At 42.0% G+C, this 14880-nt stretch overlaps 1 protein-coding gene across 6 annotated transcripts in view; it reads left to right on the top strand.

Moving 5' to 3' along the window:
• The window catches only part of LOC143292975 (Golgi-specific brefeldin A-resistance guanine nucleotide exchange factor 1-like), a 233267-nt gene that overhangs the window by 139265 nt on the left and 79122 nt on the right, over positions 1-14880 (top strand). For all 6 annotated transcript variants that reach the window (XM_076603709.1, XM_076603706.1, XM_076603708.1 and 3 more), the window contains exons 24-27: positions 1176-1275; positions 6775-6951; positions 7151-7218; positions 11283-11475. In XM_076603709.1, coding sequence (XP_076459824.1) covers positions 1176-1275; positions 6775-6951; positions 7151-7218; positions 11283-11475 — 538 coding nt within the window. The remainder of the gene's footprint in view (positions 1-1175; positions 1276-6774; positions 6952-7150; positions 7219-11282; positions 11476-14880) is intronic.

Here is a 14880-nt window from a genome sequence, read left to right as displayed (position 1 = left end):
AGTGTTATATTTAAAGCAGTGCACATAAATGAACTTTAACTCCTTCCTCCCATGTCCAGCCCAACCCCTATTCTCAATCTCTTTGTCTGTCTGTCTGTCTCTCTTTCTCACATACACACAGAGAGTTGCATTGGAAACACACACACACACACACACACACACACACACACACACACACACACACACACACACACATGAGACACGATTTTGAAAATTATGCCCCCAAGGCTGACTTAATAGGTTTGGAAGCAAAAACACTTCAGTTTAGGAAGAATTGGACTGATTTTTTTGTCTTCTGTGGGTTGGAATACCTCAGCGGCATTGGTGGCCCGCAAGTGCAGATTTCATGGTTTGAAATTAAGAAAAACCTTCAGCTTCAGGGGGCTTCGCCCCCAGACCTCCCACCCGTTGCCCCATGGACCCCCACTTCTGTGGGCCCCAGGCCCCCACCTTTCAGACTCGATCACAATTTCCCAATCTCATGCCTGATTAAGGGGAAGGTTTAAAAACTAACATCTTAAAAAATTCTTCAGTCAAATTTTCAGTGACCAGCACCTTGAGGAATTATTGTGTACTTTGCAGTTGAAGTCATACCCCTTTCCCCCAGCTTTTAGTACCACAGTTTCTGGCCTATAAGGTGCAACCTTTTTTCTTTAAAAAAAAAAAAAAATTATTAAAAAAAAAAAAAAAGAAGTCAAATCTGACCCAGATTTTTCTTACTACAACATGATTACATCCCCCCCTCCCGCCTGTTGATATACTTGGTAGCATGTAATCCTCATCAGAAAACAGCATCCGGGGGGAAACAGCCATTTCTCACCAATCAGTGTGGACATTCACTTTTCAGGATCTTCAACAGATGTGGCTTACCAGACAGACGTGTGTCTCATGTGATAAACTTTTTTTTTAATTACTTATGGACTGGAAATTAGGTTAATTGATTATGTTGATGTCTAAGTAATGCATCATGATGTCATAATGACTCTTTGTATTCCTTCAGATGAAAATAAATCAAGGAATGAATGAAGTGTATCTTCATTGACTAGAAATGATGGTAGAACTAGGTTTACCTGTGATGAATATTTGTCAGAGTGCTTTAAATATATACTGCCAATCAGTGCATGTGTCAGTTTATGTATGTGTAACTGTCTTCTTGATGCTTTTTTCCCCCCCAGAAAATGTGCCATGATCTCTGCACATAACAACATGAGTGACGTTTTTGACAACCTTGTGATCTCCATGTGTAAATTCACCACATTGCTCAGTGCTGCTGAGGTTAGTATGTGTATACATTTTCTTAAAACTCACTCCATGCCAAGAGTTTTTGCCCTTGCCAATCCCTGAAAACCCAGGGTTTGTATAGGATGGGGAAAAATTGTAAAAAAAACAAATAAACACCCAGACAATTGATATGTAGTATATGTATGCAAGGAATGTTGTTCCATATGTGTGCAAAAAATCAAAGTATTTACTCACCATCTTGATGGTGATCGCGGTATACATATTTTGTGTATTTTTTAACATTTTTGCACCCATCAGAAAGGTACACCAAGTGCCCTTGAACATGTTCCACATCACATTCTAACACTATTTGAGGAACTGAAGACCTAGTGCATGCAATGAAGTATGAACAGGTGGTGAAGAAAGTTGAAATTCACACATACAAAAAAAAATATTGTCTCTACATAATGAAAAAAAAGGAGTTCACTGTACACAAAAGCCTGATGTAGTATCACCGACAATAGTCTTGTCTTGTGTGGAAGAGCTCATGGCAGGTGATGCTGAGTCCTGGGAGGGAAAAAGGAAAAATTGTCAGTCCAATGACTGGTGAAAACACTTGCAAAATCGTCCGTTTCCTCAGTGGTTTCGTCGTCTGTGTCTGTCTCATCTGTTGGCACATGTTCCTCACTTTCCTCTCCATTGTAAACACTCTCTTCAGCGGCCAAATCTATTTCTAGTTCATCGGGATCTGGTCCAAATTCACTGTCCGAAGAATCAACATTATCTCCTTCGACATCAGAGCCTTCAGTTTGGATCATTTCCAAAGCATCTTCGACGCTGAGTAACATTTCACCTCTCCGACCGTTTCGAACACTTCGCCATGACGCCATCTTGTCAAACAACTTACAAAGCTGACAGGGGGCACGCTTTGTTATCAACTGCGGTTGAGCTTATCGCGACACACACGCAGCGTGTGTGAATGAAAAGCTGACCAGAGGTGACGTAAGATATCACATCTGCTTTTGATTTTCGCATCCGACGCGTCACTCCGACAGCACGACTTTTTAAAATCCAAGTCCGCATATGCGGACATTGGCATCCAACGCTTTCTCCGATGATGTCCGCATATGCGGACAATGGCAGCGAGTGAGTTAAGCAAGACATATGCAAGCATTTTTGAAGTTTTGTTGCCATATGGTCTACAAAACAAGACTGCAACAGACTGTAAATATTTAAAAAATTGTTTGGGCCTACATATGAAAAACAAAATGAGCCAGTGTAATAACCAGCTTGTTTGTATGTATTTATGTGTGTGTGTGTGTATGTTTGTGTGTGTACTTTGTCAGTCAAAAGCAAATTCCATCAATGAGAGGTTTGTGTCTTCTGGTTTAAACCAGATTGTGAAAATTTTATTTTGTCCACCTCTGGATATGTAGGATTTTTTGGGGGTAATTTCCTGTTCATTGCAGAGATGCCACCTGTTACAAACACAATTTCGCTGTATTTTGTTACACTTGATCAGAGTTTGTTCTGATGTTACCCAAACATCATAATTGTTCCGACAAGTTCATTTTCGACAACATAGCATGGTCACATGCTTTCCTGTCGCAACATAACCCAGATGCTCTAGACCTATTGATCACGAGGTGAGGGCAGTCACTAGCTCAGCTAACTGCGCGCATATTTACATTGAAACAGCATTCAGTGGACCAATCAGCTTAATTGTTTGCCAAACAAGAGAGATCATGGCTACATCGAGTTGCGTCACAGTCAAACAGCGTCTGTGCCCGGTGGATTAAGCTATAGAGTGCAAGGAAGGAACAACCAGCTCAAAACAGAGAAAGTCAGCCATGGATTCGGAATGTGACAAACAAAATGAACTAAGACCAGGGAAGTGACACAGTGTCACAGATGTGTCAGCTGTAAAGAACCAGTTGCAGGAACAGAAGTTTTGCCAAATGTACACTGAAAAATATCTGTGCATCGTACCCTCCATTTTGGGAAATTTGCATGCTTGTTGCACAGTGTACGTTTGCTGATATGGCTCAGAGTCCGAATGTTCCTACCAAATTCAAAATGTTCCTCCCAAATTTCCTGATTGTGCCTACAAACACTTGACAGGGGTTGGTATCATAAGAATTATGTTTCATCAAGTTGGGGTTTTATGGTGCATTCCTTTCACATTTGCATCAATAGTTCAGGAGAACACAGTACTGGAAGGCGAAGGAGGCTGCTAAATTTTATTAAGAGAATGATTGTGCAAAGGTCTTATCCACAAACAACCATTCAAATGAACAGATTTACTTGCACATACACACGTGCATGGAATAGTCAGGAGTCAATGTCAAACTGAAATTGCTCTACACATGCATATCTGATGTTATCACAAGAATCACACAAAGTGTTTCCAGATTCCAGACAGATCAGTACAATCATTTAGAGAGAAAAAAAAATTGTAGATGAAGATGTTGCTGACAATGAGTTGCCATTGTTTTGGCATTTGTGCCAGTGATGTACTGCAAAGAGTGGTTCAAACAGACTTGGATATTACAGTGTCTTAACCCTTTCAGTGCCATGCATGTTTATGGTTTTTGTTACCTGTTGCCTAGTCATTTTTGGTTGTGGAGGGTAATGATTAGCAAAAAGTTGTTTTTTTTTAATACAACATTATAGAAAATTACTTTAAGAGAGTACTAAATGTACATTTTATGGGAACATCAAACTTACATTTCTCAAGGGAAAAAATCAGACAACTTCCAGATACATACATTTATCCTTTAATAAACTGTGTCAGTTGTCATAAACTGCAGATCAAAATAAAAAGAAGAGAAGGTGAAGACCAAGGAAACAGAATTTGCAAGGAGTGTAATACTGGAATTGTTAGGGATTGATTTCATTTTGTTTTAGAGTGTCCTAAAAATATTGTAATTTGAAATAGACTGATACCATGTAGACATCAGTCGCATTCATCCGTGTTTGGTTTATGCATTTTATTTCATGCTGGGAAGAAAACACAATTTATTCATAAAACTTGAAAAGGGTGTGCAACGCTTCCTTACATCTAGAAATACTTGTCAATATGCTGAAGTTTGATTTGTTTTTGTCGTAAATGATGATGATGATGATGATTATTAAGTACCAATAGGGATGATGGTTCTGGATCACACTGATCTAGATCTCCAAATTGCCCTAGGTTCCTTATATACATAGAAACATGCATATATACATACAGACTTGTGTTTGTCATTAAGACCAGAAACTACTTTATTTTTGGTGGGAGGAGCTAAACTGCAGGCATTTGACATTTGACCGTGCTTACTGTATACTGGTTACCTCTGGGTCTCGCTTGAGACCCCAAGGCACTCTGAGGCCTGAAATCAGACCAAAAGGGCCAGCAATGATTAACATGGTCAGACTCCTGCAGTGAGTATGTCTCTAAACATAGCCATTGGGTGACCTAGGGGCTTTTGAGCTTTCCAGTCCAATAGACCCCCATTTAGTTATTCTACCTGGATGGTGGTTTGCGTGCATTAATAGCCTCGCCAGTGACAAGGAAGGATACAGACAGCAGTTTGTGAGCGTTTACCTCCACACCTGGGACTGACAACATGAAATGGAAGAACAACTTTTGGGTATAGGAGAGTATATGAAAATGGACACCTATATGCTAAGACAACCACAAAACAAATACCCAGTGGAGGCATTTGACCTTTTTAAACTCTACAGATCCATAAGTTTAATTATCTTGGGTTTGTGACTGTACATTTTTAATATATGATGTTTTTAAACTTCCCTGAAATTAATACATTATAATGAAAACATGTATAAGCATTTAGTGTATTTTTCCTATAGTGTTATGCTGTTGAATATTTGTATTTTAATGTAACAAGACTTATATCCATAAAAGAACGTAGCTGTTAGCTACTGTAAACTGCTGGTCACAGCAAAGCGAGCCAGCACACACATACAACAGACAGCACACACACGCTGCGCTGCGCGAGTGTTCCAACACAAAACAATATACAATACAATACAATACAATACAATACAATACATCTTTATTCATCCATTTGGAATTTAAATGTGCAAACATGATTTCGATGGCGTTACCACTTCGATTACCGTTGTTGATTTATTCCGCTAAAAGATGATGCTCAAATGATAATTTTTTAGTGTCATCATTGAACCCACTTTAGCCTAGTGTATGAAACCAATCGTTTTCGACCAGAGCATCCATGGTTCGAATCTGCTTTGAAGCTTTTTTCTTTTTAACAAGAAGCTTTATATTATTATTATGATGAATAGAGAACACAGTTCAACAAATTAAAAGTTTTGTTGGTTTTTTCTTTTCTTTAAGTGTGTATCACAAGTGAATCTTGAAGACCTTGCCTTTCTTATTATTTTGTTTTGCTTTTTGTGCGTGGTACATGTAACTTCGCATGCGTGTTTTATAAACCTTGTTAAGGTTTAATTGACATTAAAATTGATTTTGAAAAAAAAGAAAAAATGCGCCCCTAGACCCCCCCCACCCCCACCCCCCCTCCACACGCACACACACACAAAAAGAAAAAAACATCCTACAAGAAAGGAAGTCTGGCTGAAAATCATCATCCCAATAAATGTTACCAAACACACTGATTAGAATTAATCAAACACACCACCCTGCCCCTCCCCCTCCTAACTCCACCTCATACTTCGCTCCGCATGCCATAATCTGCTACCTCCCCCGCTTGTGCTCCTATCTCATGCAGGCCTGCCTTCACCACTGTCGCACACAGCATAATTTCTTCTCCGAATCACTCAACACTGTCAGCTAGCAGCATTAAACTCTGCTTTCTGGGTGAAGAGCAGAACTGGAGGCTGTTATTCCTCACCTTCCTCATCCAAAGTATCATCAGATTGTTGTTCATCTTTGTCTTCTTCAAGCACTCCATGTGTCATGGCGTTTAGTTTTGCTACTACTTAGCTTGGACCAAACATCACCATTTTGCTTGCTTACAAAGATAATGAAAAGTTGGTATGTTCAAGTTACCTAGTAAATTAACTTTGAAAAACCACTCTCCTTGGTGACATGGGATTTTCAAGTTATTATTAGAGTCATAAGAACCTTTGCAGATTTAAAGCTACAAATGAAATAATTCTCAAACAATGTAAGAACTTTTGCAAGGCTGAAAGATATGTAGCCGCTGTTTGGGAAATCGTGGCAGTGGATGGGGAGCAAATTATCTGTCATTCTGGAATGGCTTATGTGGCAATCTAAAGGTTGGTTGGTTGTTGTTTTTTTTAGGTGGCATGCTTGTACATGACAGTGAGCACATGAGTGTTGCCACTAGGAAGTTTTCAGTGCAAGTGGATTGTCTAAAATGTGTTGGTTATCATGCAAATGCAAATCCGCTTTGATTTTCCACACAATTGTTGCCATGGTGCCTATCCATTACAGTTATCAATGGAGAGGAATAGAAATAATGCAAGAGGATTTGAGTACCCATTTAGGAGATAAACCCAGAGCTGCCAGCAGCTGTGATGAGTCATAATCAGGTTATATGATTGCAGAGTCCTGAAAACATTCCTGTGACCTTTGGCAGCAGCTATAAAGCCAAGGTGGCAGCACGCAATGTTTTTGCCCTGGCTCACCGCCACTGTGACATTCTGCGTGAGGGCTGGAAGAATATTCTGGACTGCATGTTACAACTGTTCCGGGCCAAACTACTGCCCAAGTCTATGATTGAGGTAATGCAAATGTTTGACAGTAAATTCTGCTGTAGCCATATTCAGTAGTCACATCGTCATTGTTTACTTTGGTAACTAACTTTATTTGCATATTAAACTTTAAACTAAACATTTTTTTTTTAATTATCCTGTAATTCATTCATGATAATCTTGTGGTTTTTTTTGGTTTTTTTGTTTGTTTGTTGTTGTTTTTTGACAGGTGGAGGATTTTGCTGATCCCACAGGCAAAGTATCCATTGTGAAAGAAGAAACAGCATCTGTGACAAGGTGACTTAGTGTTTTTTGATTGTTAACCTTCACCCTCTTTCTTCTGTTTATCCTGACATTTACCTGCTTGAGCATTTGATCTATTTACACAAGTAACATATACAAAACACCCTCTTTGTAGTGAATTTGAAAACATAGACTAATAGGTCTCGATCTTTCCCTTTATGACTGTTTATTTTGCCGTCATCCCTCAATCAAGACAAAACAAGAAGACAATGACCATCAGCATCAGAACTGGTCCATATGCCAGACTTCATATTGATCTGAGAATAAATGTGGCTGTGCTCAGACTGTATAGAACTTCGTTGGCACTCAGTATCACAATAGATATTTAGATGTTTCTTTTGTAAACATTTCAAAACTGAGTTTAAACAGATCTAAACAAATGTTATTATAGCAATCACAAGATTAACAAGATTAAAAATGGCGATTAAGAAAGGACATTATTAGGATATACCATGTGATGAAAGATAATGCCTTAACCTCTGGGCTGCCTATATGATGATATAGCTCGTCATCGCAAGCATGTACGCTTTGCTGCCACAATGACGAGACAACTCGTCATCGAAATATTCTGACTTTTCCTCGGTTTGCATTGAGTTCATTGACAAAAGTACTGGTAGCTTTAGCTTGGGGAATCATTCTAGATTCTATTTATAGCTAGAAAACCCACTATGTCATGAGGCAGTCCTTTATTTGAATGTTTTGGTTGGGTTACTGCCAAAGTGTTTGTGCCTGACTCCTTGCTTGCTCAGCAAAATGTTGGACACCAAGAGATGTGATCGATCAAGATTGCTTTTGTTAGCTGATGCTCAGAAAGAATTGATGCATAAATTCTAAGGAGAAGATAGTCGTGAACTTTCATCGGATGATTTGATAGAAAATAAAGGGAGCAGTGAAGAGTCTAGCTAAGATACTACTATCAGTGGGTGATGCAGGCTGTACAGCTATAGCATGCAGCAGAATGTGACCGAATTATTAACAGGACACACTGTGAGTGACATTCTTGGCTTTCAGCCAATGCGGTCTAATGAGAACTGGATAAAGTGACTGTGTGAGAGGGGTGAAGAGGATAGGGGTAGAGACTTAGGGGGTGTGGCCTCACATCCATGTTATCACTTGGAGTAGTCACAGTGCATTGTGTATCTGTTGTTGTTTTTTCATTGTGGTTGTTCTAGTATCTGAGTCAGGTCAGATATATATATCTGTTACTGGTAACCTGGATCCCAGTACTACCTGTCACAGGGTCGAATTGCTGGCGACTAAACCAGCACCCCCACCAGTCCTCTCTGGAGGATGGTGAGGAGGGTGGCTAGACACCCTGGTGGAAATAAATGACCCATCAAAGGGCGCCAGCTCTGGAGAGCTACCTGCGGCCACCTAGCTAAGGAAGTAAACCCTGACAGAAAATCTGGTGTGGGGCGCCTAAGGCAGTTGGATGGCAAACTTTGTCACTTTCCGGCAGCTCCTGCGGCCGTGTTGGCACCAAAACGTAACAGCCTTGCTGTTTCTTTGGATCTGTCAGCAAGGTGGAGAGGGGGGACAAGCTGCATGGGCAACAGCCTGTCTTCCATATTACATTGCACAGGCTTATATCCGTCCATCCATCCACAAACACCTTGCACCTACAACCTGGAGAGGATACTCCAGCTTCGCTACTAGCACTTGCGTTGGAACAACACATGAAGCAACAGTTACTGGTTGTAAGTTAGCGCTGAATTGGCGTAGAGCCGACGCCAGGGGCTGCTTTTGACAGTGGGAGGGACCTTCACGTCCCACTGGACAGCTACTGCCCGCCCAAGCTGGGCAGCCCCCAGCCAGTTAGGTGCTGACCTGCCACAACCTGCCTTCTTCTATGGGTGTATGAAGATTAGGAGAATATCATCCAAGCAGGTCATTAATTTCCGCACCAGGCAAAAAGAAAACTTCAAGAAACAGATCAACAATGAAACTGGCCTGTTGGAATGTCCGGACAATGATGCCTAGGCTCTCCCAAGAATTGCAAGACATCAGTGACACCAGAACGACAGCCGTCATAAACAGCGAGCAAAAGAGACTAAATGTGGACATTGCCACTCTGCAGGAAACATGGCTGGCTGACTCAGGAACACTAAAGGAGAGGGACTACACCTTCTTCTGGCAAGGAAAGAGCTCTGATGCCCCAAGAGAGTACGGAGTAGGCTTTGCAGTCAGAAACAGCCTGCTGAACATGATCGAACCAGGTATCGGTGGTTCTGAACGACTCCTGACTCTCCACCTCAACACCTCTGAAGGCAATGTCATTCTCGTCAGCACATATGCCCCAACTCAGTCCGTCTCTCCAGACGCCAAGGATGAGTTCTATGAAAATCTCGCATCAACCATAAGGAACATCCCCAGGACAGAACAGCTTGTTCTCCTGGGCGATTTCAATGCCAAGGTGGGTGCAGACAACAATTCGTGGCCCTCCTGTCTCGGTTCCTTTGGAGTGGGGAAAATGAATGAGAACGGACAGCGACTACTTGAGTTTGCGCCTACCATGAACTGTGCATCGCCAACTCCTTTTTCAGGACGAAGCCCCAACACAAAGTCTCCTGGAGGCACCCGTGCTCAAAACATTGGCACCAACTGGATCGGATCCTAGTAAGACGAGCTGCCATCAAAAACCTTCCCCACACTCATTCTTACCACAGCACAGACTGCGACATGAACCACTCTCTGGTATGCTGCAAGATCAGACTGCAACCAAAGAAGTTCCACTGCTCAAAGAAACAAGGGAACTCTCGCATTGACGTCAGCAAGATGTCTCAGCCAGACCTTGTAGAACAGTTTGCAGAGGCCCTTGAGAGAGAATTTGATGCATTGCAGCCCAGCGACTCTGCCACAGAAAGATGGGAAACGCTACGAGACACCATGCACTGCATTGCTATGGCCACCTTTGGGAAGAAAACCGCGAAGTCCCACGACTGGTTTGAGGTCAAGTCATCAGTGATGACTCCCATTATGAGGCCAAGCGTGCTGCACTCACCGAGTACAAACGGTCACCCAGTGAGAAGAACCTGCAAATCCTCAGGGCCGACAGGAGTAAGGTTCAGCTTAATGCCAGGCGATGTGCAAATGAGTACTGGACAGAGCTCAGAGAAGAGATACAGAATGCTGCTGAAAGAGGCAACATCCGAGGGATGTATGATGGCATCAAGAAGGCACTGGGGCCAACACAGAGCAAGACTGCCCCCCTCAAATTCTCCACTGGGGAAGTAATCAACAATCCTAGCCAGCAGATGGAGAGATGGGCGGAACACTTCTCCGACCTCTACTCCACAGAAAACAAGGTGTCCAACTCAGCCCTCGATGCCATCAAGTGCATGCCGGTCATGGAAGAACTTGACGCAGAGCCAACTGACTGATTTTTGTTCTTCAGAGCCAACTGACATCAGGCAAGACACTTGGCAGCGACAGAATTCTCCCAGACCTCATTAAACACTGCAAGTCTACTCTTCTGCCTGAAGAAGAGACTGACCCAAATAGCAGCAGCCCCCTCACCCTCTGGCCCTGAGTTTTTTCAGACTTTTTTTTGTGTGTGTGTGTGTAACTTCAGCTGTCCCTATCTCTTTCTAAACTGGATTGATCTTGTTAAGTTTTCTATTGTTTGTTTCTGCCTGCCTTGTTTTTAAAAAAAAGAATCTTTTACTGTCAAACATATTCTTCTGCGATTCTCATGTTTACACTTATAAACCTACAAATAGGGTTTAAGTATATCATTGTGTTTTTTTCGTGCAACATAGGCAGCCATACTTGGGTTTTTAGGGGTGTCCTTGCTGGCTTTGTTCCAGGTTTCATAACACATCAAAAGCTGACTTGGATAATAGGATCTTCAGCATGTGTATTTGATCTTTTGCATATGCATACACATGAATGGGGTTAAGGTGCCAGCTGATCAGTGCATATATTGACATGGGAGATAGGGACTTTAACCCACCAGGTGCTAATACAAAGGACAATCACTTGGCTGTTGCGTTTGATAGAACATAACATATAAAGGCAGTTTTCAGGATTCCCCCCAACCCCTTCTCTTCACTTTTCAGATCAGAGACTGGAGTGCTGAGCAGCTTTGTGTCCTACTTCTCCCTGTCCGAGTCAGCGTCCACCAAGGGCCCCACAGCGGAGGAGCTGGAGGCTGGGCGACAGGCACAGAGCTGTGTCAAGGACTGTCACCTGGAGTCTCTCATCAACGACACCAAGTTCCTTCGCCATGAATCCCTCAGTGAACTGGTTAAGGTAATGATGTGTAGATAGAAATTATGCTGGAGCAGCCACAATAAAAAAAAAAAAGACATATGCACAATTCATTGTGGCTACTCTAAGTGATAACAACATAGATGTGATTGTACGGTCCTTTCAGTCAAACCAGTTTTCCTGAAAAAAATCATCATGCTCGTCCGGTAGGAAAGTCAGATCCAAGAACTGTTTCAATTTTCATTTCAAACACATTTGTATCTTTTATGTCTGGAGTACTTTTTTCTGTGTGCCTGGATTTGCCTGTACCTGTTTGAGTGTCTGTGCATGCACATTGGTTTTCTTAACTCAATCTGGATGAATAGTTCTCACCCTTGCTTTTCCCTGCAGACGACCCATTTGTTAGGGTTCAGAAAAAAATCACAAAAAATACAAAACATAAAGTACCTGAATGAAACTCACTGTACTTGACCCACTGACCCCTCTCCTGACGTGTGAACGCCCACCCCCCTCCCTCTTCACTGCTCTCAGAAGCTGAGTCACTATCAGTACCTTCTTGCTGGTTGATTTCTTCACTGCAGATACTTCATTCAACATCTTCATCATCCTCATCGATGTTGAAACCTTCAGTTTGAAGCATTTCAATCACTTCAGCAATGCCTGGTGTAGCTGCGAAAAAATGTGGAAAAATTTTTAATTGTCAAAAGTGCTATAGCGTTCCGTTGTCTGGAACGCTACCTTATGTCAGGAACACTATAGCATTTCATCATCCAGAGTGAGTGAATGAATTCCTGATATAGATTATCTAAAAAAAAAATTTTTTTAGATAAAGAGAGAGAGAGAGTGAAAGTCAATGCAGTGCGTTTTATGGGTATTTTTTTCAGTCAGCTGTCACCAGTAAAGTCGGCTGAATGTTGTTTGTTGGCCCTACATTGATCCCCTCCAACACAGTAAGATCATGCTCCCTCAGCTTCCAACCCCACACCTCCACCCCCTCCTCTTCTCCCTCTCTGACCCGGTTCACTTTCTTTCGTTGCTCTCAGTCCCTTCACCATGCGTTTGCTCAGTGCCAAGAATGTTGCACATACTGTGTACTGCTAATCTTTTGGTCGCATCATGGTGGACTGCTCTGCACAGATGGCATCACTCACTGTTATGGCCAGTCTCTTCATTGCTCTCTTTATTTTCTACTGAATTGTCTGATAAAAGTTCATCACTGTCTTCTTCAAGCTGACGCCTCAATTCTTTCTGAGCATCAGCTAAAGAAAGCAATTTTGGTTGTTTTAGTGCACCTCACTGGCATAGCTTGAGCCGGGTGTCCAACATGTTGAGCGAGTGACATGCCAGGCAAAATGCTGCCACTAACCCAACCAAATCATTCAAATAAAGGGCTGTCTCATGATGTAGATGGGAATTCTAGTTATCAGTAGAATCTAGAAAAATTCCCCAAGGTAAAGCTACCAGTGTTTTTGTCATTGTACTCAATACAAACCAGGGAAAAGTCTGAATATTTCGCTGACGAGTTATCTTGTCATTGTGGCAGCGAAGTGTACACAGATGCGCTGACAAGTTATCACAGCCCATTCTTAGTCAGCCAGCACGTTTAGAGTTCAAACTCATTCAGCTGGCCTTGTCTGTCAGTTCCAGCTGTCCATGGACAAAGAATACCTTGGAATCTCTGTTGACAAAAAACACTTATTGAAGAGTACAAACACTTCTTTTTAGGTCTTGGCGATCTTGAAGGTGAAATCACTGTACATTTGAAAGAAAAAGTAATGCCTGTTGTCCACCCTCCACGCTGTGTTAGTGTGTGTACCAAACACTATCAAACAGACTGAAGGAAGAGCTGGATAAGATGGAAACCACTGGAGTCATCAACAAAGTGACTACTCCAACAGACTGGGTGAATTCACTTGTCATTGTTGAAAAAGTGAATGGGAAGCTGAGAATCTGCCTTGATCCAAGGGACTTAGATGCTGCCATCAAGAGACCTCACTATCCTCTGCCTACCCTTGAAGATGCACTTGCCAAGATGACTGGTGCGAAGTACTTTTCCAAGCTTGACACAGGTTCAAATTACTGGGCGTCTCCTACAAAGATCATATCACAAACGAAGAAGTTCGAAACAGAATCAGGCAAGTCATTGGGCCCTACGAAGACCTGTTGACCTTGGTCAAGAGACGCAAACTCAAATGGTATGGCCATGTCACGAGATCATCAGGGCTTGCCAAGACATTCCTGCAGGGCACAGTGCAAGGGGGGAGAAGGAGAGGCAGACAGAGGAAGAGATGGGAGGACAACATCCCAGAATGGACGGGCTTGAGGTTGAGCGATACATTCAGGAGGTCAGAAAACCGAGAGGATTGGAGGATGCTGGTTGCCAGATCACCTGTGGCACCCCAGCGTTCCACAAGACTACGGGATAGCGGAGCAGAGTGGAGAGAGCTCAAGGAGGCGTCACTGTGTTCGGACAAATCCATATACACCACATCTGCCAAGCAGATGCCTGACCAGCATCGTAACCCAACGCGCTTAGTCAGGCCTTAAAAAAGAGAGAGAGAGAGAGAGAGAAAAAAAAGGGTGAATAAATAATAGATAAATACATTAAAAAGAACTACTACTAATAATAACAATATGTATAAGGCACAAAAACTTGATGAAGTGAACTATAAGCATACATAATTAAATAAATAATAATGGCAACTGAAGTTTGATAATGAATCATCCTATTACACCACATTTGACACCCCTTTTGGAAGGTACCACTTCAGATTACCAATTGTTCTCATCAGTGCACAAGATGAATTTCAGTACTAGATGGATGAAATCTTTGAGGGTCTTCCAGGAGTCACACCTCGTTGACGACATACTCATCTCATGAAGAACATGGAAAGAGCATGACAGAAACTTGCAAGCTGCACTTGAGCATGCCAGCACCAAAACTTGAAACTGAACTCAGACACATTGGTTGTGGGAGCAATTGAAGTCCAGGATTTGGGACACATCATTTCATCTGAAGGCTTGAAACCAGATCCCCAGATCATCAGAAGCCCAACCAAGTACCCACAGACAACCCAGTCTGGAAGAAGAGTAAAACCACCCCAGAAACTTGATTTATAAATGTGTTTACTATGCCAGACACATTTTCCCACAATCCACATTCACATTAACATTAAGGTTCATTTTTCGTATTTCTTGAATAGAGGAAGATGTGGCATATATCAAAATGTTAATTATCTGATGACAAACCATGTTCCCAAATCCATAGTACATGTGAGTGACGTCCCCTGAATGGGATAAGAAATAGACCCCTTGGCTTACCAACTGCTGTATCTATGAATGCTTCTGTGAAACAAACTCTGATCTAGATTTGAGATCTGCTCAACACCCTGATACACGGAACATGTGACCAGCTTCTATAAAATGATAGATAAGTCGTTTTTTGAG

The sequence above is a fragment of the Babylonia areolata genome, chromosome 18, assembly GCF_041734735.1.
Source record: "Babylonia areolata isolate BAREFJ2019XMU chromosome 18, ASM4173473v1, whole genome shotgun sequence".
In the NCBI taxonomy this organism is placed as follows: Eukaryota; Metazoa; Mollusca; class Gastropoda; order Neogastropoda; family Buccinidae; genus Babylonia; species Babylonia areolata.
This window is presented reverse-complemented; position numbering and strand designations above follow the sequence as displayed.